This window comes from Aptenodytes forsteri, unplaced genomic scaffold (genome assembly GCF_000699145.1).
Source record: "Aptenodytes forsteri isolate BGI_AS27 unplaced genomic scaffold, ASM69914v1 Scaffold66, whole genome shotgun sequence".
In the NCBI taxonomy this organism is placed as follows: domain Eukaryota; kingdom Metazoa; phylum Chordata; class Aves; order Sphenisciformes; family Spheniscidae; genus Aptenodytes; species Aptenodytes forsteri.
In genome coordinates, this window is record NW_008795131.1 from 4,382,119 (window position 1) to 4,398,613 (window position 16,495).

The following is a 16,495-nucleotide window of genomic DNA, read 5'->3' on the forward strand; positions in this document are numbered from 1 at the left end:
TTCCTGAAACTTTAACTCAGAAATAGCACAAAATAGGCATGGCACACGAAAGGTGGTCGCGGACGGTTATTTCAAAGTAGTAGTTACATTTATTTAGCAGAAGAGTGGTTCATTATTTCGGTGCAGGCAAAGATTAAGCGAAAAAATAATACCATTTTGGAAAGAGTGATCATATATTACTGTTTTTCAGAGGAGAACTTTCAATGTAAGAGACATGGTAAATTAAAACATACCTAGTAAATATTCCATGCCTTGAGCAGACTGGATAACTTCAGTGCAAACGGAGGAACTACTTATTCCATTTAAGGTATCATTTGCTTTCTTTATGACCTGGTGGAAATGAATTTCATAAAGTGATGGTGTTATCTACCTTAAAATAATTATTACGAACACGATTGTCCCCAACAGAAACTGCTATGTAAAAAAGGAGGCAAATTAAATAAGAAATAATTGCAACACTCCATCACCTGTTTTTATATATTCATGCTGTAACTGTAAGGAGATCGGGGGAAAGTATGAACATTTAAAACCTTAATGTATTCCCCCAAATATTTTCATTACCAAAATAATAGTTTTAAGAGTATGCATGCATTGCTATCTAGTTTAATAATAGCATTCACAGTTTTGGCTGTCTAATACTCAAACGCAAAGGAGAAATTTTAAGGAAAACTAATCTGGCTGTGAAACATCTGACACCCATTATCAGAAAATTAATGGCCCCTCCGCACAGCACATTAAACAAGCCTGTTTCTCAAGGAGTGCTGAAGAGCCAGATGCTGGAATCAATGCCCCGAACAACATGCCTTACTGGGCACCCAAAAACAGGAACACCAAATTAACTCGTTAACCTGAAAATTTAGGCAAAAGCCAAACTAATCACAAATGACAGGGAGATTAGTATAGGACCTTTAACTGAGGAGGTAACACTTCTGCTGTGTGACAGCTTTTGGTTTAAAAATTATAATCCGCTTGGGCTGATTCACACCCTTTCTATGCCTATATGGTCTTAAACGCTGAATGAGATGGTACCTACAGGAAGGAGGAAAAGGTTTCGGAGGAGACTATACACTTACTTGCAGGGCACTCTCCAAGCATCTTTGCCATTCATATGCATACCTCTCACTTTCCTATTTGAAAGAAAAGGACAGTCTGAATCTTGTTCCTACACACATTTCCTTTTCTCCTATCACCATAGACATACAGTAGACAGGTATTTTAAGAGACTATTTGCAGATTAGGTATGTAAACTTTTAACATACCTGTTCGTAATTTTCCCCCATTCTTTAAATATTGTCTTTGCACCCGAACTCTAGAATTTAATTTCTGGGAGTTAGAACTCGTTTCAAAAGGAAGAACATATATGAATGGGTAAAAAGTTTGCATTGCACATACCTACCCCCGACACATTTATTACAGGTCTGCTGTTCTAGAAATGGGGATTAGCAGAATTTAACCTGAGTCCTTTTACCATCTATTCTCAAGATGAGCAAGAAACATAACTACCACAGAGCCAAAAAAGTTAAGCCATTTCCCAAAGCCAGTGGTCTCAGTGCCAAAGCTAGGATTAGATTTAAGTCGTAACTAATTTCTAGTTACAAGCTTAGACTGCAAGGTCAAGTGATTCTGACTGACTTTCAGACAACAGCATTTTTTTCCCCACTTCACAAGACTTTAAAGACAGGAAAGAAGAAACCTCCTTTATGAGCAGTTTCCAATCAAAACATCTAACCTTACCCAGATGCCATCTTAGAATCACACCCTAAATTCCAATAGCTAAAGTCCCAAAGAGTTGGGATACAGAACACCCTTGATATCACACTGATGAAAGTCATCACCAATTTACTTGTATTCCAGATAATTCCTTACCTCAACTTCCCCAGTCAAGTCTTTGTATTTGTCCCTGATGACAGGCAAAGCAGGCTTCTCACTTAGAGTATTTGAACGATCTCTAAATGGCTGTTCCAAAACTGGTAAAGGTGAAGAGCGACTTATTTCTCGGTCACCTAGGCTTAAACTCCTTTTATGAGACCCTAAAAAGTTAGGATATAAACAAGTTAGTCTTTTACTCATAAAGGCACAGACTACTTAAAATGAATAAAGTAGTAGCAAGGGACGCACTACTACTCCAGAAGAAGAAAGCCTTCTATTTACTCAGTGACTGGTGCAAATTTCCCCAGTTCCTCAATTCTTACAATTTTTTGGCACAACAATTTTTTTCTTCTAGAACGAGACCTGCTCCAAACGGAACACAAATCAATGAGAAGATTCAGCTTGTTTCCAGTAGCCTTTGGAACAATCCCCATTGGCTAATTTATAATTTGGTTAGAAAAACTAGCCTTTGATAAGCACATGCATTGTGAGCTTCCTGCACCCTGAGCAGGCTTACCTTGAACAGACAGGTCAAAGGTAGCCAGTTCACTCTTGATCATTTCTTCACTAGATTTCACCTTGCCTTGGGAAGTTGCCACCAAGAAGTCAAACTTGCTGATTTTTGGCTTTTCACTCTGGAATTCTCCAAAGTCATCTGTAGATTCTCTTCGCAGTTCGGAAGAGATACCACTAGCAAGGAAGTCTGCCTCTTGATTTGTGTCAGCTGCTGCTGCTGCATCCTGTGCTTCTGATGAAGGTCTTGCAAAATCACCAAAGTCTCCAGTGTCATCGTCACTTGGACCGCTGGATATTGGTCCAGAGTCTTTAAAGTTTGCAAAGGCTACAAAGGAAACATCCTGTAAAGCATCGTCGCTAGAAAAGGTTGTCACTTTGGAAACTGTCGTCATGGTAATGTTTTCTGAACTGCCAAAGAAGGTCTCCTTCTTCTGAAGAACAGAAGTAGCCGCAGAGGATCCACTTCCTGAAGACTGGACAAAGGAGGAGAGCTTCTTGCTCTGATGAATGTCTTCTTTGTCGGACCAGTCATAGCTTGCCAGGCTGCTCACTGCAGACCCACTGTTATAGCTTCCAAATGGGGCACATTTTAAGTCATCTATATCTGAGAAAAACAAACCCCTACAATTAGAAGCTGAAGTTCAAACGTTAATCTCTCTACACTGCATAAAAACAATAGCAACTTGCTAAGAGTCTTAAAGAACTGCAAGAACAAACACAGTGAATTGTTGTTTCAATGAAGCTTAAACTAGAGTTTGCACAAAAATAACCTGAAAAATACCTAGGCATTTCATTAAAAAAAAAAAAAAATCTCCATTTAATAAACGTAAGCCTTGACCTTTGAATGTTGCCTTATATTTTAAGCTGAAAGTCACCATCCCACTATGGGTGGTGAAGAAACACTGAAAAAAATAAATGTTTCTAGACAATACAGACTGCACTGATGACCAGTTCAGTTTTCTGATGCTGGCTGCAGAATCTACAATCAAAATGTAAACATTAGCAACTCAAACATCTTACTGCATTATTTCATCTTATCAAAACCAACCACACAGAAAACTGGGCTAACTTTCCTATTCCCTCCAATGAAGTATTAATATACTTTAATTTTATATTCATGCTTTGATACAAATAATGTATAAAAATGTGCTGCAAGAATTTTTAAAAAATAGAAATCCTGTTTAAGCTTATCACAGTTACTGCAGTGCTGCACAGCCGACTCTTCAAACTTACAGGTTCCAGGAATGACATGAATATTGCGAAGATCTTGTTTTAGCTTTTACAAACTATTTATTCAGTTAAGTATACAGAAAATCCAATTATTTTGTAGAAAGCTCCAAACATTTATACTCACCTGGCAATTACATGGGCCAATAGGTTCTTCTCACTGCCATGAGCAGGTATAAGATATAGCCTGGTTGCTTACATTAGAGCCAGCAAAGGAGCCTACAACAGTGACCAGGGTCTGCGGGCTTTGTCCGCTACTCATTCAACTGATCTTTCACGTTTAGACTGAGATTGATCCATAGCGAAGGCACAGAGAGCCAAGGGCTGGGTAGTTTTCATTAAAGCATTAAAAAAAAAAAAAAAAAAAAGCCCTACTATACTACATTTGGCATTTGTTTTCCAGCATTAACAATTGTCAGTTTGGATTAGACGTTCAGACACTGCTCGGTGCCTAGGGTCAAACGGGCTCAAGGTAAAGCAAACCCAAAACAGAAAATACATTCTCTTAGCATCATTTTAGCTGAGACTCTTCTGATAAACGTTATGGTCTTGGCTGGCTGGCACGCAGTAACAGCAACTTGGTTTAATACAGCCAGGGTGGGAACAAGCTGACTTTCCAGCCGCCCTCTTTATTCAATCGGACCACACCAGCCTGAGGATTAAGCCATTTTAACAAAACATTTCTGCCTTCACTTACTCATTTTACTGGAAGGGGAGAGCACGCTACGCTTTAGGCTGCTTTCCAGGCATGACCCACATACATAGCTAATTAAAAAGTCCAACAGATATACAATTTAATGATAGAGTTTAATGGCTACTACAAAAAAAGGCGAAAAAAGGCCCTTTACAATGGGTCAGCGAGGCATGGTGTGTCACCTGTCAGATTTTCCTAAGGGATAGTCTTCTGCAGCTGCTACATTTGCACATGACAGCATCTCAATAACAAACGTTAGCACCTTGCATACATACAGCAAGATTTCAAAGCGCCATTCGAATATTAAATTTGTAGAGCAAGCAGTTTACAGAAGGGTAAACAGACGAGAGATGAAATCACCTGCTTATGGCAAAACTGAATAAAAAGAAGGCTCCGAGGTGAAAAGGAGCTGACTTGCAAGGGATCAGTAATTTATCACAAGAAACCACACCTCTGCTCTCAAATATACGGTTTTGTTTAAAGAAGTTAAATGAAAGCTTTGCTAGCATTAAAGAGAGTGCCAGAATAACCTCCAAAATGTTAGCCAACTGTAATTAATCCTGGGATCTTGAAAATACCGCTGTGTACTAGGCAACCCCCCCTTTTTTTTTTTTTTCAATTTGTGTTGACTCTTAAACCCAGGAAAGATTTAAGCATTGCTATTGTTTCGGTGTTCACCAGGAAATGAAAAGACTGATGATCCTACTATGAAGATCTGCACAATCTACTGTGAATGATTTCTTTGATAACTGGTAAGAGTTTGAGCTGAAAACACATCCTAAAGGACCAGGTCGGTGTACTCCTCCTGATCTGATCCCGGCTCAGGGGCAGGCAGGATGAGCAGCAGGCTTCGGTGGGAATTCTGAACTCCCCATGCTTCGCCTGCAATCAATAGGTCACGGCAGGGAAGGCAGAACAATATTTTAATTATTCACAAACTAAGATTCAAGATTCTCGACGTGAATTCATGCAGACATGAAACCCCTCTGCATAGGTGTAAGAGCTGAGATGAAATGTAGTAGTTCAATTCTATACATTTTATTTAGATAGTTATGAAAGGATTACTCTGGTGAATAAACTTTCCTAAGAGTATTATATTACAGGAAAAATACTGCACTCGGAGACAAAGTGTTTACAGCTAAAGCAGTCCTAAAACAATTTACTGAAAAGTATGAAAAATAAGAATGTGTGTGTAACTGTCCATAATCCAAGGTAAACTAGCTTGTATAAGAGTTTTTATTCTATTGCAACAAAACCAACGTTTCACTGTGCCATGCACTGCACTTCATAGAATCATTTGCCACAAGTTAGATGTTTTTGAATAGAGGAAGTAAAATCACAACCTCTGTCATAGCTACGGCAAAACTAAAGACTTATCTAGGCTCTTAGCACATTTGCTGCATAATGAAGAGAGGAGCATTTTTCCCCCCGACAGGTAGCAGAGCAACTTGCCACCAGACTAATAAGTGAAGAAGCAGTTTACATGTGAAAAGCACTTCTTGGTTGACCCTAGAGAGCTCTTCATGATGTGGGTATCTTTATTATTGGCGAAAAGATTGTTTTATTAAGCAGTGTTAAGAACTGCTCCTCCAATAGCCTTTTTCTTAAAGGCCACAGATAGGTTTAATGAATAAAAAAGCTCCAGCTAAAATGCTGCAGTTATCACCTCTGATGTAATAAAAGCTTCATTTTGCTGGTACGGCAATTCAAAATTTAAAAAGATGCATGTGTATCAGTAATATTTTTTCAAAGCAAGAGATGATTAAGTGGAAAAAAAAAATGAATTACTTCTAAGCATCACACTTAGTGAAGACAGATGCTACGAAGCTACTGCCGTTTCCTCCTGGAGGACACTTCTAGTAAGAACAGAATCTGAACTGACGAGAAGCATCAAATTTTATCAAAAAAATGAGCAAAGACTAAATCCATTCAAAATTCCATGAAAATGCTTTGTTTCAGGGTTAAGCAATCTTTTTTTTTGTAAGGTTAAAAGTGATTTCTTAGTTAGCGTTTTTGGAGAGCATACAGCAAATTCCCTGTCGAAGCAGGGCAAATCTTAAATTGATCATGCGTTAGGAATCCTATAATCCTACCACAAGAGATGTATCAATAGATTTCAGTGAAATGTATCGTCATAAAACAGTATTCCTTAGTAACCTCAGTAGCAATCTGTGGTGTCTTCCAGAAACGACACAGCAGATTTGAGTTTAGTTTTGTTCTAAAAATCCAAAAGCTCTTATGCCCAATATAGTTAAACCACGTGTCATTGGCACTGCCAGCTTTGCACTGGTGAGACCACAAAACACACCCCAGATTAAACACACTGGATATAAACTCTCAAATCATTTAAAGATGGGGGCAGGGTGGGAAGGGTGCATGTGTGTCTGTAAAAATAAGAGTCGGATCCATTCAAATATCACGTAACCACTTTTTTTTTTCCCCCCTTAAAAATATTTTCTAGTGAACCAAGAATGGAAAAAGTGATCTTCACAGTGTCATGCTGGAGTGCAGTAAGTTTCCGAAAGCTTTAGAAACCAAACCCAATTTGTATTTCTTCCAAAGCAAAGGGTTTGGAATATTTACCATTTACTTTCCATCCATTTTGAACTACCAGTACCATAGTCCAACCTGCCTGATCATCACCGGGGGACAGCTACAGCGACACAAGCCAGCCACGCAGCTGCTGGAGAGAGGCAGAGCAATAGCTGCCAAGGAATGTACGGGAGAATACTGACAGAGGATGAAACACAGTTAAAACACTGTTTCCCAGTGTTATCTCATCTACAGAAAAACCTGACATCCTTCATTTGAGCCAACTATAACAATTTAATTCAGCTACCAAGGATTAAGTTATGGCTGGAGGCAATTTACAAGCTGGAGCCTTCAGTATCAACAGTTTAATCATTTAAGTAAAACCCTTGACAGCATTAGCAATATGCTAAAGAAAACTGAAAAAGACAGTTCAGAAGATTGTAATATATTTAGTGATTTTTTAACCAACATAGGAGACTTTCAAGTTTTTATATTTCAGTTTATATTAAATTCTGATGAATAAATATAACTCGTGTCATTTTTTGGTTGTTAGGGTGATGCAGGTGGTAGCTAGTTCTGTTCCTAGTGGAGGAGCATCAACGTACCACAACCAGAGCTGTTACACTGGGAACATCACCAGCAGCCTGAGCAAGAAGTCCAGAGACTGAACGGGAACAGGCACCCCCTCCTTACCGCTTCCACTGGGGCTTCACCTGATAAAGGCAGGAGATGAAACCTGAAGAATACAGAGGCTTGTATGTACTACTGCCATCTGTGCCATGCCTATCAGCGCTCAGAAAAATTCAAAGCCCGTTCCTCAGCTGGTGAAGTCTGGAACAGCGTTAACGATAAGGGAGTTACTCCAATTTACTTTTGTTGAAGATGGCAGTACCTAGCACCGCTAAGGTGGAAACCGTCAAGAATGCTGACTGTAAGATAAATTACAATGAAGGAAAAAGGAGAGAAAAGCCTTCAAACCTTGTGGAATTAAAGAATTTGCTAATTATTTTTTATTTCTCATGATAAACAACGTTTCACAGCAAAATAAAGACCCCCTGAGCTTGCACTGGAAGCGGAGAGACAGCTCAGCTTAGTCCTGCAGAAGCCCAGGGCAGCTACTGCATCTCTGCGCCCTTTGGCTCAGCTGGGAAGGCATTCAGAAAACACGTACGCACCCTCCACTGTCAGAGGCCTTCGCAGGATAAATAAGTGTTGTTAAGCTCTTCTATTTGCAGAATTATACTAAACGAGAGCAAGTGAGTGAGTTTGACTGTCAAGTCTGGACAAAAACGTAATAAAGTATCAGAGTCATGAACATTACTCTCCCTCCTCCAGGTATGATTACCTGAACAAATACTAATAGCACAAGCCCTGCAGAATTAAGTCTCTCAGGTTTATGTTCGAGCCTTCAGTTTAAAAAGCTTTAGGGCTAGGCATAACCTACTGGTTCTCCAGAATGAGAGGAGTGTTGTTTTGGTTTTTTTCTTTTTTCTATTAAAGTCTCTCAAGATTGGCGTAAAGAAGAAAAAACCTATTCTGGTTTCTGGTCTGGTTTTTGCTCTTGTGGCAAGGAACTACAAAAACCAAAGTTTGCACTGGCGTAATGCTTTAACTTTATTCCACATCTCAATTATTTTTAGCTTTTTACCTTGTCTGCTAATTTGACATTAGTCCCAAACTGTTAGTGGCCCAGGATTTGGAGGAATTCGAAGTGACATAATTACATGACACAAGTTTGCAGCTGTCATTCGTGTTTGAAAGCTTCAATATTTAGTGAGCCAAGACTTCCCAAACAGAACAAGGAAGCAGGGCCCTTTACTTTGGGGCGCCAACTAACTCACTCTAGATTAGCTAAATAAATATCAGAATATTGTTTAATGGGCTCCTACTCGTAAAGGCCTAGATAGCAACACATTTTCCAGTTGGTCCCCTTCACAAAGGTGTATCATAATCTTGGCTGGCAGCAGGGAAATCCAGATGAGGAGACAACGGGACAGAGAAAACAGTATTTCTGTCTTCAGTTTGAACTACCACCATACCCTCAAAACCAACTCACAGAAACAACCCTGCCATCCACACATCTCCTCTATTCAATCCCTCTCAAAAACTGCTCTTTTAAAAAATATTGTTTAGCCTGATATGTAAAGTTTCAGAAGCGCACAGGGAGAGAGGTCAAAGCGTTGGAAGAGGAGAAAGAAGCTCACCCACACGCTGCTCTGCAAGAGAAAGGCACCTGCCAGCTTAAGGGGATACTATAACTTTAAAATTTGTATTTTTCAGGAAAGAGACATTGCTGGTTTGCAACAAATCACACACATCCCCACATTTTCAAAATATGCCAAGATAATATTTATTAACACAGCACGAACAAAACACAAAAAAAAATAATAATACATAGGAGCTCGTAAGGGCGTTACCAGAATAAAGCATGCAGGTCAATACTTGCAGAAGAGAGATATCAAAGCAGATCTGAGAAGGCACAAAGAGACATTGCTGGTTTGCAACAAATCACACACATCCCCACATTTTCAAAATATGCCAAGATAATATTTATTAACACAGCAGGACTTACAGATCACAAAAGATAGTGATACATAGGAGCTCGTAAGGGCGTTACCAGAATAAAGCATGCAGGTCAATACTTGCAGAAGAGAGATATCAAAGCAGATCTGAGAAGGCACATTCACACAGGAAATGTTTCGCTGAAATTAGACATTGGAAAAGCAGCAAAAAAAGTGAAGTTGATTAAAATATACAGAGATCTCCAATAATGCCAAATAAAAAGGTACTTTACAGATTTGTAAGTGCAGCAAATGGATAACCCTTTGAGAATACCCGGGCGAGGGTACGCTCTCGCTGCAACGTTCGGCAGGACGCAGAACAAATTAGGTTCATATAACATGACTAGGTGCTAATTAAAATACTTTTGTCTTAGAGTGAAATGTAAATTTGGGTTAAAAGAAGCAGCCTGGTTGAAACTAACAGCATGCAGCCAGTGCTCAAAGGGTTATATGGAGTAAATGCAAGAGAAATCAGGCAACATTAGTATAATCTACCTTCCACACAAAGAATTATAGCAAAGTTTAAAGAGACAGTATCCCCTTTGGAGAGAGCAAAACTGAAAACCTTTCTTCCCTCAGAGACCAAAGTCTGTCGTATGGGAAGCAACTCAACAATTTCTTTCTAATTCCCAGCATAAGCAACCTACCTGCCCGTACCTGGAAGCTATGCAACGTGAAATCTCAATAGCCAAAGGGTAAAGACCTCTGTATCGGTATGTCAGAAAAGTCAAATCATTTATCAGCACCTCTGTCCCGCTGCTGTTTCACTGGAGATGTTACACGGTGCTTGCAAACATGCAGTTCCCAATGACTAGTCTCCCATTTCTCAGCAGTGAGGATGACAAAGGGATACTGTCCCTTTTTGACATTAGATTTACAGATCGAAGAAAATTAAGAGAAAAAAAATCTGCTTTTTAACTTTATGTAAACTGAAAAAAAGGACTTGAACATCAGCAGTTCATAGCTTGAAATGCATCAAACATACATAAAGGAACACATGAGCACAGAAGTATTCGTAACGGATCGTCCAGAGCACGCTCCGCTACGAGATCCAGAGTTAAATGGAGTAAAACTCTCCCTGTGGAAAAACATCTAGCTTGGCACCATAGGAGAATACAGACTTGTTTAAGTTTAATAAAAATAGCTTCTAATTAATACTTCAGAGTTCAAAAGTTTAGCAACAAGCACATGATCGGCTAACCCCTTTAAACAAACCAAAAGAGTCTTTCCTGCCACAAACGGCAATTATTAATCACCGATTTCTGTGGCAAAAGCTCACATCCTGTAGAAGAGCTACATAAGTCTAACTACCACCAAAAGAGGCTAGAAAAATATTAGGAAAAAGTGCTTTCAAAACCAAAGTAAACATTCAAGAATACACTGTAGGTGCTACGTTTTTGACAGCTCACTCAACTTGGAATTTTACCAAGCAGTAATATGAAAATTAAACGTCTTTGCTAATAAATTATTCCTGATATTTTGTACCCTGTTATAGAGTATCTTCCATGTCAAAGTTGCCAACTTAATTCTCTCCCCTACTTAAAAATATCATATAATGCAAAATTACAGTACTGTATATTTTCTCTACCCATATCTGCAAAAATGGAAGAAATATTTCATATGGAAATAACCAATTCTTGCAGTAACAGCTTTTACATTTACAGTTTGTATGCTCCCCCCTGTTCAGAAAAGCCTTTGACTGCATAATACTTGTCGCTAGAACACAGTAGTGGTTCCCGTATTATTGAAGTCCACAGAACATTTAACTACATTTTATCTTCCTATGTACATACAAAAAGAAAAAGCAGGACACTTGGGAAATCTGTTTTATGATACGCGATCAGATCAGAGACGGTCAATTCACTCTTTCAGGAGTACTTTCATAAAGGGAAATTAAAGAAGGTGAAAACCTGATAAGGATAAAGTAAAAGTCCCATGGTTTTAAATTTAGGTCCAAGAGTTACCAATCACGAGGCTAGCATTTACAGGCCCTTTGCACAATTATTCCAATGGGGGTTTTAACTCTAAAAAGGGTAACGCAATACTTCTACTTGCAGTCCTGCAAAATACTGGCTAGACAGATTAAGCCCCACCATAACGGGAATATACTAGTGTTGTTGATTAGACAGCTTTTCATTAACAGCACAAATTAGTGTTCTGCCTACCCTTTTAAAAGCGCAGAGCGGGTTAAGTCCCCAAGCCAAATGCTTTGTTGAAACCAAGAGATTAAAGTGAGACACTCTGCCATTCATCTTGCTAATATAAATGGAATGACATTGTTTGTATTAGTGGAAAATTTTCCACTCGAATCCCTTAAGTGACAACAGCTAACAGGTACCAGTAATATGATGTTGCCAAATCTCAAAAATAAACTGGCATGGAGTTCAAACTGTTCAATCTATTTTAGTCATCTAAGACAAAAAATAAATACTGCCCTGCTAAGGGGCTGTTGGCTAGCGGGTGCACAGATTTGGAAGTCTTTCACTGCTGAAAGACTAGTGCATAATACTGTAATTTAGCACACAGAAGAACACCGAAATCTCCGTCACCTACGTTACCAGAGCAATCTAACCAGTTCCTCACCTGCTGCTGGTGGATGCTGGCCACTAACTGTTGGCAAATCCAAAGAGCTATCAGACATGACATGCTTAAGATCTCCTCCCACATCAGCCAGTTTCATGTCAAACTGAACAGACAACGCATCTTCAGAATCCTCCTTGCCGACACTGCTGCCACCAATAGAAGGGAGATCCAGAGACTTCACCGAAGCAGAGTCTTCTTTGGCCTGCTTGAAAGCTGTGACTTTGTCCACCAGGGACTTATCTGCAGTGTTGCATATGGAAAACTTGTTAGAGTGAAAGTCGGCAAAATCATCATCGCTCTTCACTGAAGAAAGCGTGTTGTCCTTCGCCTCCTCAAAGCCTGCTCCAGGGCCTTCCAGAGAAAGCTGTTTGAAGATATCGTATTTGGTGGGCGTAGCAGCGGTGGCAGAACTCTGCCCGCTCTTCACCGTGCTGGCAGATGAGCCAGACTGAGGAACAGGACCGGCCTCCAGCTTAAGTGCATTGTATTTGTCATCTGTTTTTTGTTCGGAAAATCCACTGCTATTGTTGAAAGCCATAAAATCTGCAAAGTCATCTTGTCCACTGGCTGATGCGCAATTAGAAAATTCCCCAAAGAGGTTGAACTCTCCAAACTCATCAGCTAAGCTTGAACTTTTGCTGGGTGCTGGTTGGGCAGTGGTAGATGGAAGAGGTGGTGGAGGAAAGGAGCCCGATTTTGATGTATTAAATGCAGGTGGAAAGGATGGCTGCTTGTTTTCTCCAGTAGAGGAAAAGAGATCCAAGTCTGCTAGATTCAAAGAGGTCTTTGCTTGTGTTTGCTGTTTTGACTGAACAGGCAGAGAAGGGAAGGATGTAGGGAAAGTTTTGTCTTTTGTAGGTGGCTCTAATGGTGAGATACTGTCAGCGGTTTTAAAATCTGTGAAACCATCATCGGTTCCTGCAGGCTTGAATTCTGCAAGGTTATCTCCTGAGAATAAACACACCAAAAAAACAGTAAGATACTGCAGTGACAACAAATACATCATACTCACACCATGCAAGCAAGCAAATTATTTCATGCAATGTCAGAAGTTTTTATGCAAACTATTTAAATTAAGACCTCAGGTTCCACGTAGAACTGCAAACTCAACTTCTATGAACCACGCAAGTTTCAAGGTCAGCGATTCTAACAGTCATTCCAACAAACACTTAAGTCTTTCACATAGCCTCAAAGTTATATTAAATTCCCTTTACACTGAGTTAATATCAAAACAAACCATGACCAATAGATTCAAAAGGTGATCCGTACTGTCTCACTCAGTTTCCACATAAGTTCTTTGTCCCACCTCATCCTTCCCATAATTGCCAAGCAATGAATGTAATCTTGAATTTCACCTATACCAATATAGTATTTGCCTTCTTACAGAAGCAATTCTCCCCCTCCCTCCCTTCAAAATATTGCCTAAATATAGTTTATTCATGGGGCGTCAGCAGAGGGTTGAGACAAAAGCAACCCTGCTGATAAGCTGAAAGGGGAACATAGTAGAGACCAACTGGACTTGCCCGGTGGCTGAAGGTACTTTTGAAAAAAGTTCACTTGAAAGAAGGCAGACAGCCAACAAGCCTATCCAACTGGGCGTAATGGGGAACCCGACGGGTGGAAGAGACAAAGCCTCAAGCAGAAAAGAATGCAAGGTGGTGATCCTAACATGTTGGTTTAGAACATTTTTAAGCTCTCATTTTAATCTATCCTGTTTTCCTTCTGTCAGGTTCACCTAAACGTACAAAAGCGTTAAGTGATCAGAACTTCAGTAAATGCAGTATAACTCAGGCATCTTCTAGCTTCTGCTAAGACTGATTACAGTTTTACTAGGAAGCTTGGAGACAGACTTTCGCATGAAAGTCAGCTCCCATAATTGCAATGAATGTAATCTTGAATTTCACCTATACCAATATAGTATTTGCCTTCTTACAGAAGCAATTCTCCCCCTCCCTCCCTTCAAAATATTGCCTAAATATAGTTTATTCATGGGGCGTCAGCAGAGGGTTGAGACAAAAGCAACCCTGCTGATAAGCTGAAAGGGGAACATAGTAGAGACCAACTGGACTTGCCCGGTGGCTGAAGGTACTTTTGAAAAAAGTTCACTTGAAAGAAGGCAGACAGCCAACAAGCCTATCCAACTGGGCGTAATGGGGAACCCGACGGGTGGAAGAGACAAAGCCTCAAGCAGAAAAGAATGCAAGGTGGTGATCCTAACATGTTGGTTTAGAACATTTTTAAGCTCTCATTTTAATCTATCCTGTTTTCCTTCTGTCAGGTTCACCTAAACGTACAAAAGCGTTAAGTGATCAGAACTTCAGTAAATGCAGTATAACTCAGGCATCTTCTAGCTTCTGCTAAGACTGATTACAGTTTTACTAGGAAGCTTGGAGACAGACTTTCGCATGAAAGTCAGCATGATTAATCCTAAAATGTGTAGATCTCTAGTTCAACTACATACTGAATGTAAGATAGTACTATGTAAGGATTAGAACATTAGGTAACAACGTTTTCATTGAATTTACATTAAATATTCTGGTGTACTAATTTTATAAGTTTCTTCCTGTTCATACACAATTATTTTTTTGATCTCTAGTAACTACATACTGAATGTAAGATAGTACTATGTAAGGATTAGAACATTAGGTAACAACGTTTTCATTGAATTTACATTAAATATTCTGGTGTACTAATTTTATAAGTTTCTTCCTGTTCATACACAATTATTTTTTTAATAAGGCAATTTCTTTTGAACGTGAAAAATGTTGAGTTGTTTAACCCATTCACCAGCATGTACATATTTAGACTTCTTGTCATTTTAAAGTATTGATGCATACTTTAAGACAAGTGTCCAATAAACAGATTTTGTTCTATTTTAGAAGTACACCATTAACATTTAATTAAGCTACCACACAATGTCATACTTTAACTTAGTTTAACCAAGATTTAAAAGAATACTCTTTATAATGGTAGTAAAGGACCATGACTATACCTGACACATTATTCCATTCTCCCTCCCCTCCAAATCAATTCACTTGGCCCAGTAACAATACAAATATTCGTGAAATTGCTATTCATTGATCAAAACTAAAACACCACAGCAAACTAAACTTACTGATGAATTGCAAACTTTTCCATTAGAAATGTAAGCTGGTGAAAGGGTTAAGAGTGGTCAGACCTGGATAGCAGGCAAATAATAGTAATTTTCTATATTCTAGAACATGTACAGAAAGAGATAAAATGTTGTTATTTCATTTCATTGCATGCATTTAATCCTGAAGAGGTACTGAGCATGAAAACCTCACACAACATTACAGGAGTTTCAGAAACTCAGTGTCTGAAAAAAAGAATTCCGTCTTTGAAAAATAAGGAGTAGGAGTGAACTCAGGTAAGCAGTTTTATCCTAGAATCTGAAGTTGTCTTCTAATAATGAGTCAAAATGCTGGGTATAACATAAATCTATGGAAGTCAGGTTAAGTTAGTAATATATTTATCTTCTGATCTGTCTACTGACAAGAAAAATGAAAGTTTTTCCCCATCTGATTAAAAAGATGAGATTACCATTCATATTGCATAAATGAGTTAGACATAGATGGTTCTGGAAAAGGCTTAGGGAGACTCTGCTTTTGTAATTACACAGATGTTGCACCTCAGATACCAGGTTTTATTTTTCCCAATCAAAACCAGTTAAACACAAATTTCACAATTAGCGATCAGATTTATTCTTACAGCACCAGAGACCATGAAAAGTTTAAATTCTGCCCTAACAATAGAAAAAAGTTGCAATTTTGTCCAGAAGCATCTTATTCTGTCTTCTAAGAACACGACTCCTTAGTTAAAATGAACAAATTCCAGCCATACTATTATTCAAAAATAAAACTCAGAAGCATCCAAAACAGACGTGGATCATCTAGAACTACAATTTGTAGATTGTTCCAATAGTATATTACACTATTTTTCAGGATGCTTCCTGCTAAGTTGTTTAGAGGAGCGGAAGCACCATTATTCTAGAATTCTAGCAATGGAAGTTCTGCAGCTCATAAAAATAATCATGAAAACATGTTAAAACAGCACCAAAAAACATACTGCTTACCCAAGTATTTGCTCTCTGATGGTTGTTCTAATTCACGGAAAGCACTATACTTGTCTCCACAATCTAGTGAATATGAGAAAAGGAATACATTTACATAAAGATGTTAGGAATTCATATCATAAATTTTATATTGATATAATTGCTCTGATTTTGAAATATTAATAATTTATCAATGCCAAAACCAAGATATATGAAATATTGCAATAAGTTGCTCATAGTGGTTGTATATTTTTCCTTTTACCTCCAAAAGTAGCTGTACTATCAGAACACTTCTCGGCTGCAATTCCTTTAAACACAGCATACTTATCAGTTGATGAGAGTGTCTTATTACCTGGGAGTGGCATTAGTAAAGAAGGAACACTAAAAACAAAAGAGAGAAAAGCAGAAGTTCCTTAATTTATCCATAAGAAATCTACGTTT

At 38.7% G+C, this 16,495-nt stretch overlaps 1 protein-coding gene across 1 annotated transcript in view; it reads right to left on the reverse strand.

The window, feature by feature from the left end:
* The window catches only part of SYNRG (synergin gamma), a 38,559-nt gene that overhangs the window by 6,646 nt on the left and 15,418 nt on the right, over positions 1–16,495 (reverse strand). Inside the window, exons 12-18 of the mRNA XM_009278247.2 lie at positions 16,317–16,435; positions 16,076–16,138; positions 11,983–12,930; positions 2,387–2,989; positions 1,867–2,030; positions 1,074–1,127; positions 234–330 (exon numbers count right to left, since the gene is read on the reverse strand). Of these exons, the coding sequence (XP_009276522.1) occupies positions 234–330; positions 1,074–1,127; positions 1,867–2,030; positions 2,387–2,989; positions 11,983–12,930; positions 16,076–16,138; positions 16,317–16,435 (2,048 nt within the window). The remainder of the gene's footprint in view (positions 1–233; positions 331–1,073; positions 1,128–1,866; positions 2,031–2,386; positions 2,990–11,982; positions 12,931–16,075; positions 16,139–16,316; positions 16,436–16,495) is intronic.